Consider the following 17,629-nt stretch of genomic DNA (forward strand, 5'->3'; position numbering starts at 1 on the left):
CTAATGGTTCGATATAATTCACAACTTAGAGCGACTGCCTTATTTGGAATTGCAATTATTACGTTTTTCCTTAAGTGTGAGTGAGTGTATTTCCCCAGTATCGTATATCTTGCACATCAGATGCAATAACTTTGTCACAGTTAACTCTCACGCCGGCCGCAGTGGCCGAGCGATTCTAGGGGCTTCAGTCTGGAAGCACGCGACCGCTACGGTCGCATGTTCGAATGTTGCCTCGGGCATGGATGTGTGTGATGTCCTTAGGTTAGTTAGGTTTAAGTAGTTCTAAGTTCTAGGGGACTGATGACCTCAGATGTTAAGTCCCATAGTCCTCAGAGCCATTTGAACAAATTTTTTTAACTCTCACAAGGGTCTCAGTAATTCTCAGGGAATATAATCTATTGCAGGGACCTTGTTACCTTTCAGTGCTCTGTGAAATACTTCTCACAGTATCATATCTCCCTTATTATCTTCATCTCCTCCTTTTGCTCTCTCTAGAACATTGACCTCAAGTTAGTTTCCCTTCTATAGACATTCTATATGTGCCGTCCCCCTTTCATTGTCTCCTTTGCTTAGTACTTGCAAAACTCTTGATATTCACACAGTCGCTTCTATTTTCTTCGAAGGTCTCATCCGTCCCCTAGTTCTGCATACCATTCCTGCTTACCTGTTCTGCACTTTCTGTCAATTCATATTTTACACATTTGTATTCTCTTGCTGCATTTTTATATTTTCTCCTTTCATCATTTAAACTTAGTTATTCAGGGACTTCTACTCGGTCTCGCTTTTTTATCTATGTGATCGTGTGCTGCCTTTACTATTTCATCTCTGAAAGCTATGCATCCAACTTCAACCGTATTCCTTTCACCTGTTACAGTCCAGTGTTGCCCGATGTTCTCTCTGAAACTTTCCTTCAGCCACACTGTCTGGAAAACTACCAAAGAATTTTCGAACGCATGTGAAGCACTTTCACAGCAGTATTGTGAAAGGTGGCTACACTGAGTCACAGCGCCAGAGATTGCGCCAAAGAGTTTTATTCCGCCGCCTCCACTGGCGGTGCTAGTTGAGAAGTTGCCATGGTTAGTGGTTGTTGAGAGGATGTCAATAGCAGTACTAGTTGTGAGCATGTCGTGTGCAGTTGTTTTGATGGGCTAGACACCCGATGCTGTTCGATTGGGGATTTTGTAATAACCAGAGTATTTTTCGTCAATATATATGAGGTAATAAAAAAAATTTTGTATTTCAAATTTCCTAACTAACAATGTCTCTTGGTCACAGGTTCAGTCAACAAAGCATCTGGCTTGTGTTCATGTATTAGAGTGTAATTCTGGTTTCTATGTGCAATCATAGTATTTCTGGTTTTTTAATTACTTCATTGTGAATGGCGTTTAAAGCATCTTGTTGAAGTGAGGAAGAACCGTGCCAGATGTCTATGTTGAATCACACTTCCACACACAGAACAGTTACACTTGTGCTTTGTTGTTTCGGAGTTTTTTGTTTTGTAGCTTTTATAGTTGCTGGGGACTTAATTAATTAATTGTGTTAACGGAAATTTCCTTTCATTCTTTGTTGTTATTCTATGCAGTCAGATTGCGGAGTAATACTAGTCAGGGCCAACCGGTTACGAGACTGCATAGCCGGATAGACAGCTACTAAAACTAAAAATATTTGCATTTTATTTTTTTAAGCTCCCATGCACGTGGCGACCGCTGCTTCGGATCGTCCCGTGGAATTCTTTCGATAGTAAAAATAGCAGACAGTAGCATTGTTGTAGTAATTTGTAGTTTAGTAATTGTAGTCTATATTGCATGTGCAGATTTGGTAATTGAACATTTGTAGTTGTCTTGTCATTCTTCTGACGGTATTTTTGCAGAATTTAATTTTTGATGTCTTTTATACGGGTTTGACAATTTTGGGAATTGTTCGTTAGGCGTGTTTGTCGGGAAGCATTTCGTGTGAATGGTATTGTTGGTCATAAAGTGTCATATTGTGTGTAATTTTCGTATAGTGACGTGTTTTGTATGTTTTGTAAATGATTACGCGATCGATGAAAAAGACAAAAATGATGGATAGTCAGAATGACGAAATTGTTAACATGGCGAACTCGCCAACACAGGAGAACAGTATGATTAATAATGAAGTAGAAAATAATTTAATAAGCAGGGAAAATAGTCCAGAACCAGTCCAAAACTTTTCACAATCAAAAAATTTTCAGAATACGAGATTAACGACAGAATATTCTGGAATAGTATTGAACACAGATAGCTTTACAGCTTTGACGGAAGAAGTTGGTTTTGCGGGAAATGGTAGGAGCGAAAAGAATTTCGAACCAGTTAATATGGAGCAGTTGATGAGTGCAGTATTAAATTTGGGATCTGAATTAAAAACAGATATGGGAACATTGGCAACACGGTTAAAAACAGAGATGGAAACAATGGAAACACGGTTAGACTCACAAATAGGAACAATTAAAACAGAGATGGAAACAATGGAAACACGGTTAGACTCACGAATAGGGACATGTTTCAAAAATATGAAAAATGAATTAAAGAAAGAAATTAGAGAAGAAGTACAACTGATTTTGAATTCTCACAATAATAGATTAATTGCAGTAGAGATTAGACAAAAGGAACAGGATAGAGAACAGGAAGAAAGAGATCGCGTGATAGTACAAAAATTTTCAGAGATAAATTTACAATGTCACACGATAAGGAAGAAATATTTGAGAGAATCGAGGAATCCGTACCAAATGACAGAATAAATAACCTAACACAACAAAATGAACAGTTAACTACTAAATGTGTCAATACTGAAACCCGAGTCGCGACACTTACGGAAGACGTAAATAAACAGAAAGAAAAAATAGGCGACTTATCGGAAAGAGTTGAGGAGATTTCAGATAAACTGACAAGTCTTAGTTTAAATTGGGACAGAGATTCAGATGATACAGCTCCATTGCCATTTGCAGAAACTGAAGAGTACCAGAACATAAATAAACATGTTGGAAATCAGGGAAAATTTAATGAACGCGTTAAAAGGGAATTTGAGGCGTTACGAAAGCAAGTCAAACAAATTGAAAGCGAAATCGTAGGAAAAGACGGTAGAAGAAATTTGGAATCACCGATAGCGGCGGGTTTTGAAGATAATAATTTATCTCATTTACGAGATGCAACAAGAGAGCGCCAGGCGCGCGAACTTGACAATAATCGACATTCGGACTGGGACAGACACGGTAGGTCTTTGTCGCCACGAGGCGAAAACTTTGACTATAAACACTTTTTAACTGTTTGGAAATTTAAGATCTTTTGCAATTCTAAGAATGACGTGCATCCATGTTCATGGTCAGATCAATTTATGTATGCACTTCCTTCAAATTGGCCACTAAGTCACAAACTGGAATTTATGTGCGGCTATTTAGGTCCTCAGGGGATTCGCTACACTAAGTGAATATGTGCCGTAGCGTGCACAGGGCCCCAAGTTGTAGTGGTGCTATTTCCCTTTTAGTTTTCTGCACCGCTGCCTACTCTTTTACTATGCTTTGTATCTATCAAAACAACTCTTCAACTATCAATCTATCTAGAGAGTCGGTAAAGAATAACCGGATATGACTATTTTACCCAAAAGTGATTTCGGAAATTACCGTTTGGACTTACTGTATCTTCAGCAGCATTCATTCGTAATTTAAACGAAACTTTACCTGTTTATCTTCGTGACAGTATTACTTCATATGTTGACGATATTCTTATTGCTAAACGTTTTGGAGTGAGCATAACAAAATTTTGGATTCATTACTACGTATTTTTGCAATAGTTGACATTACAGTGAACTTGGAAAAATCTGAATTTGGTCGTTCTCAGGTGAAATTTCTTGGTCGTATTATTTCTACAGAAGGTATTCTTCCTGATCCAGAGAAACTAGATGCTATTCGTAATTATGCTGTTCCTACTACAAAACGTGATGTTCGTAGTTTCCTTGGTGTCTGTAATTTTCTTAGACGCTTTGTCAGATTGGACGATTTGGCCACACCTCGTTTATGTGAACTATCTGGAAAGAATTCTAATTGGTGTTGGGATGAGGAAGCTCAATCAGAATTTGAACAACTTCGTGATGCTTTAGTTGCTGCTCCACTTCTTTCACATCCGGATTTATCTAAAGATTTTTGTTTGGCGACGGACTCATCATACAAAGGCCGGGTGCACACTTATTTCAAGAGACAGAAGAAAACGGCGTTGTAGTATGGAAAACTATTGCATTTGGAAGTCGTGTTCTCTCTAAATCAGAAAAGAATTATTCGATTACGGAACTTGAGGCTTTGGCTGTTGTATGGGCTTTCACAAAATTTCGCATATTTTTGTATGGGAGACATACTAAGGTTTACACCGATCATCGAGCTCTGGAATTTCTTATGTCAACAAAATTAACACATGGAAGATTGTCACGATGGGCGCTGTATCTACAGGAATTTGACTTTAGTATTGTTTACATACAGGGTTCTTCAATTATTATTGCTGATGCTTTATCACGTGCACCTATGGGTTTGAAACAAAGTGCTGCGGCGGACTGCAAAGAAAACAATTATTGTTTGATGTATATTCAAGGTGTTGCGTTTGAAAATTTTATTTCGTCTTCGCTCCAGGACATCGCTAAGGAGCAAAACAAGGATCCCATCTGGAAGGACATTAAGGAGAAGTGGAGGAGAAAGGAAAGCGTAGCGATTAGACAGTATTATTTAGTTCGCGATGATATTCTTTTTAAACGAAAATCCGTCGACAACTGTGTTTGGTTAGTTTGTATTCCTGATGAGTGGGTTAATAAATTGATTTGGTATACACATTTCAGTTATGCACACTTTGGGCCCATAAAATGCTTTCATAAATTACGAGAAAATTGCTACTTCAGTGATATGGAAAAACGTATTCGATCTGTTCTTGCCAAATGCAAATTATGTCAAAAGGCTAAGCCGCCAACTATTTCTCACAGAGAACCGTTGTTTCCTATCATTCCTGCGAAATTAAAGGAGATGGCTGCAGTCGATTTGTTCGGTCCAGTGGTTCGTTCTACCAATGGTTTTGCGTACATTTTGGTAGCAGTGGAATTGACATCAAAATATGTGTGTTTTACACCTTTACGCAAAGCAACAGATCGTTCAGTATCTAACGCTTTCATCAAACATTTTCTTAAAGAAGTGGGTCATGTTGATAAGGTTATATCAGATAATGGATCACAGTTTCGCTCTAAAATTTGGCTTCGTACTCTACGGCGTCGTAAGATTAAACCAATTTTCATTTCACGTTTTCACGCTCAATCTAACGCTTCAGAGAGATGGATGAAGGAAATCAATAAATTGTGTCGACTTTATTGTCATCATAATCACACAACATGGGATCAGTATCTTCATATTTTTCAAAACATTCTGAATGAACTCCCTAATGATTCAACTTCTTTACCGCCTATATTGATATTAAAAAATAAAGCACCGACAAATCACATTTCTGAAATAGTTCCTTTTCCACCTACACGGAAACTGCGGCATTCTGAAGTTGTGAACCTGGCTCTGCAAAATATTGCATCTGCGGCTGCTAGAAGAGAGAAATCAGCTAAACGACCTGGTCGTTTAAAAAACATTGTCAGTTAGTCAAAAGGTGTTAATTAAGTCTCATAGTTTGTCTCACAAAGGAAATGGCTTGTGTCGCAAATTTTTTCTGCTTTATAACGGTCCATATAGAGTTCGCAAAATTATTCATGATAACACTGTCGAAGTAGAAACTCTTAAATCTCGACGCTCTAAGGGAATACATCATATATCGAACGTTAAATTTTTTGTGGAATGACATACTTTTGAGAAACTAACAGTCAAACGTAAACACGCGGAGAATGCAAGGATACCGCGCCGTGTTCTGGCGGCGGCACATGCTCAAAGCAACAGTCAAGTCTGCGCGGCCCCCAAGGCAGTCGTTGACCGCAAACAATTACTTCCTACGTCACGCGTACCTACAGCTGATCGAGCGCTCAGTGCGAATGCACTGACAGCCGTAAACAAATACGCAGTCTAATTTCTCTGATTAAATTCAGTATAAAGCTATAGTGACTTGATAAATTATGTTATTAACGTTCAGTATTTTTCAGGATACAGTTGTATAAAATATTTAAGAACTTCAGGTAAATTCTGTGTGAGTCCAACATTAAGAGGACTTGCTAATGAGAAAATTTCAGGAAGAATGTAATTTCGAAGAAGAAAGTAATAAACTAAAAAGGTAACTATTAATTGAGTTTATTTTTCAGGAAACATACTTCCACTTGGGTATGTACTTTATACGTAATTTGCTGCTCACGATCACGTGATTTATACTTTGTGCTAAATTTTATGTTCTATGAATTTACTTGTGAAGTGACGTGCTTGCGTACATTTACTGATTTTGACAATGATTGATTAATGAACAGGGTTGTTACTTATGTATATTATGCATCGCTTGGCTGCACTGCTTTTTCACTGATGTCACATATTTTTTTATTATGTTGCCTGCTGTGCTTATTTATTTAAATTATAACTGTCACATATGAACATTTATTTGCTTATGCTGATATGATGCTAATGACCTGTTTATTATGTAAGATATATATTTGCTATTTTGCGTATGAATTGCATATTTACACATTTCTGTTTTGTTGTCAGAACTACTCTTTAATTTGGTATATAGAAATGCTGGTATATGGTGTACGAACATGGAGTTTAGGTCACACTATGGTATTAATTATAGATTGTTCGCTTGGCAGAGCCTCGTTATAGGGATTGTGCTACATCCACTTGTTAACATTCTGTTCTCTACTGGTATATTTACTCGCTATTGCATGTTTTGCTTACGCTCAGTGCCTTATATTTTAAGATAAGAAAATGAACTGCTATAATTCTACGAACGACGTTGGTACAAGAAACTTCATTGAAGTCAAATGAGCTGGAGGTTTTACAGATGCTGTATAAATTTATGCTAATAGGAAGGAAGCTAACGACATGACATACCAACACTAGGTTTAGACCATTGACAGTTATTACACTGCATTCTTCGTGAGCAATTGAAATAGCAAGTGACACTTGACACAAGAAATACTCCACATGTTTGCTTCTGTTTTTCCATGATTCTTAAAGTGGTGTACACACTGTGAATTATTACAATCATTCACACTCCGTACTCGTACTTACTTACTGAGAGTTATTCAAACTAAAGGCTGTTAGAGGTCATGTATGCATTTCTTTTATTTAATGATGGATAAGGTAACCAAAATGTATTTTATAGTTCATAATGAGTAGAAGATTTGGGTCAGATGGATTACATGGAGGTTGTGTGTGGACATTGTGTCTTCGGATTATATGGGATGATGAATTGGAAGTTTGCACTAGGTTGTCATCTGTACTTGTTTGAGGAGATTGACTAGAGGAAAGAGTTGTTATGGAAGTGAAATGATATTGGTGATAAGGTTTATATGTATTGATGTATTGAAGGAGTATTATTGAGGTATTGAGATTATGTGATGCTGATGATTATTGGAGTTTTGGTGGATAAGAGGTAAAGTAACGAGGAGCATATTTTTTTGTTGGTTTATATGGAACAAGGAGGTTGAAGATGGCAGACTAGAACACTCAAGTAGAAGGAAGATTGTCTACCACACTGGCAGTTGTTCAGCAACTGTACATTTTGATTTGACTTGGCAAACATTGGTCTTGACATGATGACTATGACGTTGACTAACTATTGTTGACTGTTATACACTGTGCCACTACTACTTGATACACATGTTGAACATCAAATTTTGACAGAATTGCATTTACACAGTTAACACTATTCAATTACACAGTAGTACTTAATGAGGATGAAAGATGAGTGAGTGTGTTTTGTGTGTTTTCCTTTCCTAATCCCAAATAATTGGTACCGACCTATCTCCTAAATATTATTTTACTTGTTTGTTGCGGCTTGCACTGACACCCATAAATATTATAGGTTTACTGATATTTGTGTATTTGTAATATTTAATATGACAATTATGTGATACCATTTGTGTGTTTATTATAATTTGTATGTTTAGTGTAAGAGAATTGATAATAATTTTCTAAAAGCAATTGTGTGTGCGTTCAAACTGTTGTTCATGCTTACACTTATTAACATTGGTGGGGTCACTTGGAAATGTTTAACTACTGCTGATTAACTGTCTAATTAGTGATATTGAATATTATGGACTGTTACCTGCACTTGTTCAACATTATGGGTGCCACTTGGAAATGTTTAATTTCTGCCAATAAACTCTGATGAACTGTCTGATTAGTGATAGTGAATATTATGGACTATTACTTGCACCTGTTCAACATTGCTGGGTGCTACTGATGGAACTGGTTCTACTGATGATGTCACTTGTTGGTGTCTGCACTTGTTCAACATTGCTGGGTGCCACTGATGGAACTGCTTCTACTGAAAAGATGTCACTTGTTGGTGTCTGCACCTGCTCAGCATTGCTGGGTGCCACTGTTGGAACTGCTTCTACTGAAATGATGTCAGTTGTTGGTGTCTGCACCTGCTCAACATTGCTGGGTGCCACTGAAGGAACTGCTTCTAATGAAATGATGTCACTTCTTGGTGTCTGCACCTGTTCAACATTGCTGAGTGCCACTGTTGGAGCTGTTTAATTACTGCTGATGAAATGTAATGAGGCTGCTATTTGCACCTGTTGACCATTGCTGGGTGCTACTGTTGGAAGTGTCAACTACTCTGAGGAGTGCTACTTGTTTATTGAACTATTAAAAAGATTTTATGTGAATAATTGTATAAACTGATTTGTTGTGTATTTACTGTTTATGAAATGTTATGAGACTCTTACCTACACCTATTCGTCATTGCTGGTGCCACTGATTGAATGATACTTGTGTAAACTATTATTTAAAGTCACATGTTTGAAAGAATTTGTATTCCTTACTGTATTTTAAATATTAGGTTATTGAAGGGTCAGTGCAAAGCCAAAATTTATTTAGTTGTGTGATATTTACTTATTCATATTATCTTTTATTTTTGTCTGTATTTTTTTTTACGAATTTGGTGGTATTTTCACCACCAATGCTGGCAAAAATACCATCAAATTCTAGCCCGTGGAGGAGGGGCATATAAAAGGTGGCTACACTGAGTCACAGCGCCAGAGATCGCGCCAAAGAGTTTTATTCCGCCGCTTCCACTGGTAGTGCTAGTTGAGAAGTTGCCGTGGTTAGTGGTTGTTGAGAGGATGTCAATAGCAGTACTAGTTGTGACCATGTCGTGTGCAGTTGTTCTGATGGGCTAGACACCCGATGCTGTTCGATTGGGGATTTTGTAATAACCAGAGTGTATTTCTCGTCAATATATATGAGGTAATAAAAAAATTTAGTATTTCAAATTTCCTAACTAACAATGTCTCTTGGTCACAGGTTCAGTCAACAAAGCATCTGGCTTGTGTTCATGTATTAGAGTGTAATTCTGGTTTCTATGTGCAATCATAGTATTTCTGGTGTTTTAATTACTTCATTGTGAATGGCGTTTAAAGCATCTTGTCGAAGTGAGGAAGAACCGTGCTAGATGTCTACATTGAATCACACTTCCACACACAGAACAGTTACACTTGTTCTTTGTTGTTTCGGAGTTTTTTGTTTCGTAGCTTTTATAGTTGCTGGGGACTTAATTAATTAATTGTGTTAACGGAAATTTCCTTTCATTCTTTGTTGTTATTCTATGCAGTCAGATTGCGGAGTAATACTAGTCAGGGCCAACCGGTTACGAGACTGCGTAGCCGGACAGACAGCTACTAAAATTAAAATTATTTGCATTATATTTAATTAAGCCCCCATGCAATTGCGTTCCAATAGTGTAGGAACACGCTATTAAGCACATGGTAATTATGTTTTGGCTCAGCAATAAATATATGCATTTGCCACAACAAAGCATTTCTGGGTTATCATCTGAGGCTGATTTCAATTGTTTTGATGGTGGCCAATGGAGGCTAATTGAATTTAATGGCCGGCCAGAGTGGCCGAGCGGTTCCAGGCGCTTCAGTCTGGAACCGCGTGACCGCTACGGTCGCAGGTTCGAATCCTGCCTCGGGCATGGATGTGGGTGATGTCCTTAGGTTAGTTAGGTTTAAGTAGTTCTACGTTCTAGGGGACTGATGACCCCAGAAGTTAAGTCCCAGAGTGCTGAGAGCCATTTGAACCTCTTTTTTCTTTTCTTTTTTTTAATTTAATGATGCAAAATATTTTCTGAGATCGTATAAAAGAAATTTGTACAATTCAAAAAATTAACTCTTTCATACCCAGCAGCGAGGAACCTGTCCATAGCTAGCAAGGTGCGTGTTTTGTGAGCCAGTCTTTGGTGAGTCTTAGTAGCACAGAGAACCACCGTTCCCCTTTCTGGAGACCCGAAACAACAGCCACACTGCAATACTCACGTCTGGTGGTCACCATTCTTCACTCAGTCTCTTTCCTAGTGTATTCAACTACAAGAGTCCAACAACTGCTCCAGCCACTCGTCAAACACACACTCTATTTGTTCATCCAAGCCATGAGGTCATTGCACATATCTTACCAGATGGATCCCCACAGATTACCTGCGCCCAATAAATGTTCCAGGTCTTTGTAAATGTCGCCCAATATGTTCACATAATCCCTCTGATTACACAATAGGTAGAAATTCTCCACAAAGCTTATGTCCTTATGGACTGCCTTCCACACCTGTTCGTTTTTAGGGTTGAGCCTGTACAGGTCACCACCAGCCTCTAGCAGCTCCAGACCTGGGACACTGCCCACATCCTGGCGCTGAAACATGCTGTGCCTACTGTCATCGAGGCAGGCGTTCGTCAGCAAGACGCATGTGACTCTGCCCTTCACCAGTGACTTGTTAATTTCTCTGAAGGAAGTGCAGTACTTGCTGAGACTGAAGTCAGGCCTGGGAGACAGGGTCAGCCACATGCGGCTGGGGATGGTCTTCCTCCCAGAGGATTTGTGTTTGACCTGGACGAGCAGGGCGTGCGACTCAGAATGTTCCTCGCGTCGCCACACCAGCACCACATCGTCGAACCTGCCTGCATCGCGATTGTTGGGAGACAACTGGAAGAGAAGCCCACGCCTCAGGCAGCGGAGGAGGACCAGGGCCAGCACACGCTTCTCGTACAATGCTCCAAATTCTGCAGTGAGTGCTCCCTTCTTGTACTCCATAGCAGCAGACCTACAACAAGCAGGATGATGATGATGATGATGATGATGATGATGATGACAGTGGTGGTGGTGATGTTGGTTTTAGGGTACTCAAGTGCGAGGGTAGCAGCACCGTTTCTGAATATGAATATACTTATTTAGTACGAAAGTAAGTCAAAAAGTATCTACACAACACCTTTCTAATACATTAGAACACCATTATAAAATCTACAATGGCACAATTTCGCAACATAGACACCCTACCCTGCCTGCCAACATCTTCTGTCTATCGCTGCATCAGTTTTCCAGTACCTTTAGAAACAAGTTTCTCAGTCGAGCAGCATGGGATGTACTCGTCACTCTCTTCCAAAATCTCTTTCTTCACTGGAGGAGAACTGACAGCCTTTTAAATTAGAGGTGCTGTCTAGGCTCCAACAGGGTGGGCAGCTCCGTCAAAAATTTAAAATTAATGCCAATAGTTTGGTGTGGGGTTCCTTACAATCTTGCAAGACGAAGACGTATTATTTTGAATGGACTGCTTGTGCTAAACACATTCACTTTTCAAACTTCTCTCTCCATCAGGACAAACTCCGAGTGGTTCCCAGACAAACGAATCGCACATGAATTAGCATAACCAGAAGCTTTAAAGGACTTTCATATGAGTTAGTATCCAGCGAAAGTCGATTTCTTCCGTTCCTCATTTCATCCCAAAATTGGCCCTATAAGGCATCAAACATTGTTCCCCTGATATCACTGCTGTGGAAGGACGTACTTGCCCCTTATAATCGGAAAGAACAGTGGAAAAATGTCAATTTCAAAACTGAAATACACTCCTGGAAATTGAAATAAGAACACCGTGAATTCATTGTCCCAGGAAGGGGAAACTTTATTGACACATTCCTGGGGTCAGATACATCACATGATCACACTGACAGAACCACAGGCACATAGACACTGGCAACAGAGCATGCACAATGTCGGCACTAGTACAGTGTATATCCACCTTTTGCAGCAATGCAGGCTGCTATTCTCCCATGGAGACGATCGTAGAGATGCTGGATGTAGTCCTGTGGAACGGCTTGCCATGCCATTTCCACCTGGCGCCTCAGTTGGACCAGCGTTCGTGCTGGACGTGCAGACCGCGTGAGACGATGCTTCATCCAGTCCCAAACATGCTCAACGGGGGACAGATCCGGAGATCTTGCTGGCCAGGGTAGTTGACTTACACCTTCTAGAGCACGTTGGGTGGCACGGGATACATGCGGACGTGCATTGTCCTGTTGGAAGAGCAAGTTCCCTTGCCGATCTAGGAATGGTAGAACGATGGGTTCGATGACGGTTTGGATGTACCGTGCACTATTCAGTGTCCCCTCGACGATCACCAGTGGTGTATGGCCAGTGTAGGAGATCGCTCCCCACACCATGATGCCGGGTGTTGGCCCTGTGTGCCTCGGTCGTATGCAGTCCTGATTTTGGAGCTCACCTGCACGGCGCCAAACACGCATACGACCATCATTGGCACCAAGGCAGAAGCGACTCTCATCGCTGAAGACGACACGTCTCCATTCGTCCCTCCATTCACGCCTGTCGCGACACCACTAGAGGCGGGCTGCACGATGTTGGGGCGTGAGCGGAAGACGGCCTAACGGTGTGTGGGACCGTAGCCCAGCTTCATGGAGACGGTTGCGAATGGTCCTCGCCGACACCCCAGGAGCAACAGTGTCCCTAATTTGCTGGGAAGTGGCGGTGCGGTCCCCTACGGCACTGCATAGGATCCTACGGTCTTGGCGTGCATCCGTGCGTCGCTGCGGTCCGGTCCCAGGTCGACGGGCACTTGCACCTTCCGCCGACCACTGGCGACAACATCGATGTACTGTGGAGACCTCACGCCCCACGTGTTGAGCAATTTGGCGGTACGTCCACCCGGCCTCCCGCATGCCCACTATACGCCCTCGCTCAAAGTCCGTCAACTGCACATACGGTTCACGTCCACGCTGTCGCGGCATGCTACCAGTGTTAAAGACTGCGATGGAGCTCCGTATGCCACGGCAAACTGGCTGACACTGACGGCGGCGGTGCACAAATGCTGCGCAGCTAGCGCCATTCGACGGCCAACACCGCGGTTCCTGGTGTGTCCGCTGTGCCGTGCGTGTGATCATTGATTGTACAGCCCTCTCGCAGTGTCCGGAGCAAGTATGGTGGGTCTGACACACCGGTGTCAATGTGTTCTTTTTTCCATTTCCAGGAGTGTATATCAGAAGACGGATTCGAACCTTTATATTATAACACAATGCTCAACGATTTGACACCATTAAGTAATGAAAGTGACGTCTTAAAACAACTAAGTCAACAAGGTATTATAAGAAGCTTGATGAGAACATCGAAGTAAAACAATCGATTCAGTGGTTTTATAGAAAACATTCGACTTACTCGTATTTGGTTGCAGTTTGATGTATCGATTGAATCCTTCATTCATCCTTTTGAGTGAAACCAGTCTACGGAGACAACTGAAAGGAAATAATTGATTTAGCTAACTGTTGTTTTATGGCCATTCATTTCTTTTGAGAGAAACCAGAAACTGAATGAAAACAGGGGGTACATTCTGTTGTAGCTATACATATTGACTAAGTTATTCGTTCTTTCTTTTCAAGTGAAACTATTCTGTAGTCTTTCTGTTGGCCACCCATTAGATTAACTGTTGTTTACCTGTTCATTCTTTTGAGAGCAGTCAGTCTGTGGTACTTTTATTTGTTGAACCAAAGAACTGGTATACATCGGGCATATCTGTGGTACGAAAACATCTCGGGGGGAGGGTCGGGGGGGGGGGGATGAGTGCGGGGGGGGGGGGGTACACCAAAGTTAAAATACGATATTGCAGTGCCTGTGGCGTTCAAAAGTACGATGCATAGTTCCTTCAGACTTGCATGCATGATCGGAGGAACAGGTGCTGTAGCGACTACAGCCGTTATGAAAACCATCAGCTGTATATGGGAATGATGACAATGAAAATTTATGCCAGACCAGGACTCGAGCCCGAATTTCTCGTTTTATGTGTGTGGTCGCCTTAACTGCTTTAACTATCTGTGTACGACTCATGGTCAGAACCAAACTTCCATATGTTGTCGTTTCTGTCGCAACATATATTCATACACACATTATGTAACTCCCATACAGGGGAGGACATTTTAATTGAAAGTTGCTGCCTGGTATCGGTAGATAAACACACTATTGCGGTGTCTGTGTTGTCAAGAATGGCACATTGCTCCTTTGGATATGCATGCATATTCAAGAAGCGATGGTAGAGAAGAGGAATACAAAGGAATGACGAAGAACGGCAAGATCAAGGCATTTAGCGACAGAGATGTGACGTGTGGCGAGAGCTGTAGAACCCCGCCGCAAGAAGAAGAAGAAGAAATATTATGAGTGATGGATGAAAACTAGCCAAAAACGATAGAAAGAATTTCAAAAATTCAAATCAAAGAGTAGTTGTTCATATATTCCAAGGGCAAATTTACAATGGAGAACCGCTTATCAAACTTTGACGTCAACCGAATATTGATATGTAACGGCAGAAGCACAAAAAAATAGCTTTTAAGTAAATGAACAAGTGAAACAGTTTAGAACTGTAGCTTTTTTACATCTCTTTGAAATGAGATACATTACTTGTGCCTTAAAATTGTCATAATAATGTAGTAACGAGTACCTGGTGCCCTCGTCGCTATCCTGCCAGTACTCATGCCACTTCGCTGCTTGCCCACAGCCACTGGAGCCTGCTGGAGACCCCACCTGATCCTCTGGCAGGGGTGTGGTGCACCCATCTGCAACGCCAGTGGCACGACAGCGGCTGCTGCTGCTGTAGCTGCCATTTCCTCTCTTCTCGCGGAGGTACCTCAAAACTCCTACTGTTCTGAAGTTGTGAGGGTCAATGAAAATGGGCACCTGAAAAATAACATCTGTCTTTAGAATATAATCGCAACAAAGTGATAATGTAGTAAGGGCAGTAACTGTTTTGTGCTGTCTGCAGTACTAGGCACCTATGCCTGGGGGCAAGGGGGATCGTGACCAACCCCTAATTCTCGGGGAAAGGAGATGTATTATAGTGTAGTCAGCTGTTTTTCTTTCGAGGAAACGATTTACATGTCGGTATTACGGGGGTTTTTAACATAGTCGGAACTGGAACTTTTTTACGGCTATTTACAAGTTACCGTTCACCTTCCAAAATGCGCGTTAAGACAAAAAAAAAGTACCACATAGGAACTATCCGAATGGGATGGAAATGGGTAGTTGTGATGTGTACATACATCCAAACAAGTAATTGCAATTTCAGGAAAATTGGGTGATATATTCAAGAGAAAGATCTTCACAAATTGGGCAAGTCAGTAAATCGTTGGTCCACCTCTGACCCTTATGCAAGCAGCTGCTCGTCGTGGCTTTGGTTGACAGAGTTGTTATATGCCCTCCTGACGGGTACTGTCCCAAGTTCAGTCCAACTGGCGCTTTAGAGACTCAAAATCCCGAGTTGGTTCCTTCCAGTAACGCTAATGTTCTCAATTGGAGAGAGATGTGGCGACCTTGTTGGCCATGATAGGGGTTGAAAGGCACGAAGACAGGCAGCATAAAAACTCTCTGTGTGTGGTTAGTCATTATCTTGCTGAAATGTAAGCCCAGGATGGCTTGCTATGGAGGACAACAAACCTGGCCAAAGAACATCGTCGACATATCGACATACCGCTGTGCTTTAAAGGCAGCTCAGTTGACAACCAAAAAGGTCCCGCTATGAAATGAAATGGCATCCCAGATCATCACTCCCGGTTATTGGGTGACAGTCAGGTTGGTATCTCACCACTGTCTGGGGCGTTCAAATGGTTCAAATGGCTCTAAGCACTATGGGATTTAACATCTGAGGTCATCAGCCGAACTACTTAAACCTAAGTAACCTAAGGACATCACACACATCCATGCCCGAGGCAGGATTCGAACTTGCGACCATAGCGGCCACGCGGTTCCAGACTGAAGCGCCTAGAACCGCACGGCCACACCGGCCTGCTGTAGAGAGGTCAATGGTAGTTGGTGCAAGAGACGCCGTGAGCTTAGTCCCCTTTTTGTGAGCGTATTAATGATCTCTGTGGGTATTGAAGCATCTGTTGCACGTACGATGGATGAGAATGGTGAACACAGGGCTATTAGTACCTCTTGCCGATTGCTTGGTCGACACATTCTGTCACCTTTCTAGGTCGACCACTTTCTTCCTGGCATTATATTCGACCATAGTTCACTCATTCCTGCAAACGTCGTCGAATAGTGACATCAGGCCCATTCAAATGTCGAGCAAATTACCTATTACTCCAATTGGCTTCTTTGAACTCAACTACACAGGAGACATCTGTGTGTATTCCTCATGTATCTGTCTGTGGGGCATAATCACTGTGGATATGAATACACGGAACGAAATTTGGAAAAACTTTATGCCCTGGTATCGACACGACTGTTATTTACTATCCTTGCCAGCTGTGAGGTGAAACTGCTCTACAACATCACACATCCATCCATCGGCCGCCAAAGTTTATAAATTTGATTTTCTGTCGATACCTTCATGATTTACAATTTGCGACCAACTTGCATAACTCTGTATCGTTTTCTTTTTCTTAAGAGTGGATTAAAAGTACTCCGTATCACCTGGTTATCCCCCCCTCCCCTCCCCCTACAAAGTAACGTATGGACACACTTCGGTACTATAACCCAAAAAAAAGTAATAAGTTTGCATAATCTATATACTGACTGGTTATAGTTAAGCTTACCCTATTTAACACGTTATAGGACAGAAACTAATTACCGTACAAGTACCAAACTTGGTAGCATTAATCTCCGGAGAATTAAGTTCACAATTTCCATGCATCACAGCGCCACCGTCCAGTTCCAGCTGTGGCCACCAGGTGTCATGAGCAGTCATTGTGGTTCACAGTCTCACACACATGACCAGCCGCAGTGCACTTGACATGTCAACATGGCCTTGGACAAAAGGAGCAGGGCATTATTGGTGAAGCTCTATTATCAAAACAACAGCAATGCTGCAGCTGCGCTTCGGGAATATTGCTGGCTGAAAGAATTACTGAAGGGTGTTCTTCATCCACGTGCTGTGTGGAGCATTATGAAGAAGTTTGAATCAACTGGAGAACCGGGCGTCGCTGTGGGAAGAGGCCAACGACCGCTTGCACCACAGGTTGTTGATGAAACCGCTGTTGCTATGGCAGACAAGGTGGCTCAAAATTCCCGATCGGCAGGCAGTACACGTGCTGTGCCACGACAGTTGAACATCCCATGGTCCACTGTACGGAAGGCGCTTCGAATCATTCTCAAATGGTGTCCATACAAGATCCATATCGTACAGCAGGCCGCACGACAGCGTGCCGATGTCACTCTCCACTTTCGCGT

At 41.6% G+C, this 17,629-nt stretch overlaps 1 protein-coding gene across 1 annotated transcript in view; it reads right to left on the reverse strand.

Moving 5' to 3' along the window:
• Positions 1 to 10,221: 10,221 nt before the first annotated feature.
• Positions 10,222 to 17,629, reverse strand: part of LOC126425084 (uncharacterized) — an 87,281-nt gene continuing 79,873 nt past the window's right edge. Inside the window, exons 6-7 of the mRNA XM_050087998.1 lie at positions 14,901 to 15,136; positions 10,222 to 11,228 (exon numbers count right to left, since the gene is read on the reverse strand). Of these exons, the coding sequence (XP_049943955.1) occupies positions 10,586 to 11,228; positions 14,901 to 15,136 (879 nt within the window). The 3' untranslated portion in view covers positions 10,222 to 10,585. The remainder of the gene's footprint in view (positions 11,229 to 14,900; positions 15,137 to 17,629) is intronic.

Source organism: Schistocerca serialis, chromosome 10 (assembly GCF_023864345.2).
Source record: "Schistocerca serialis cubense isolate TAMUIC-IGC-003099 chromosome 10, iqSchSeri2.2, whole genome shotgun sequence".
NCBI lineage: Eukaryota > Metazoa > Arthropoda > Insecta > Orthoptera > Acrididae > Schistocerca > Schistocerca serialis.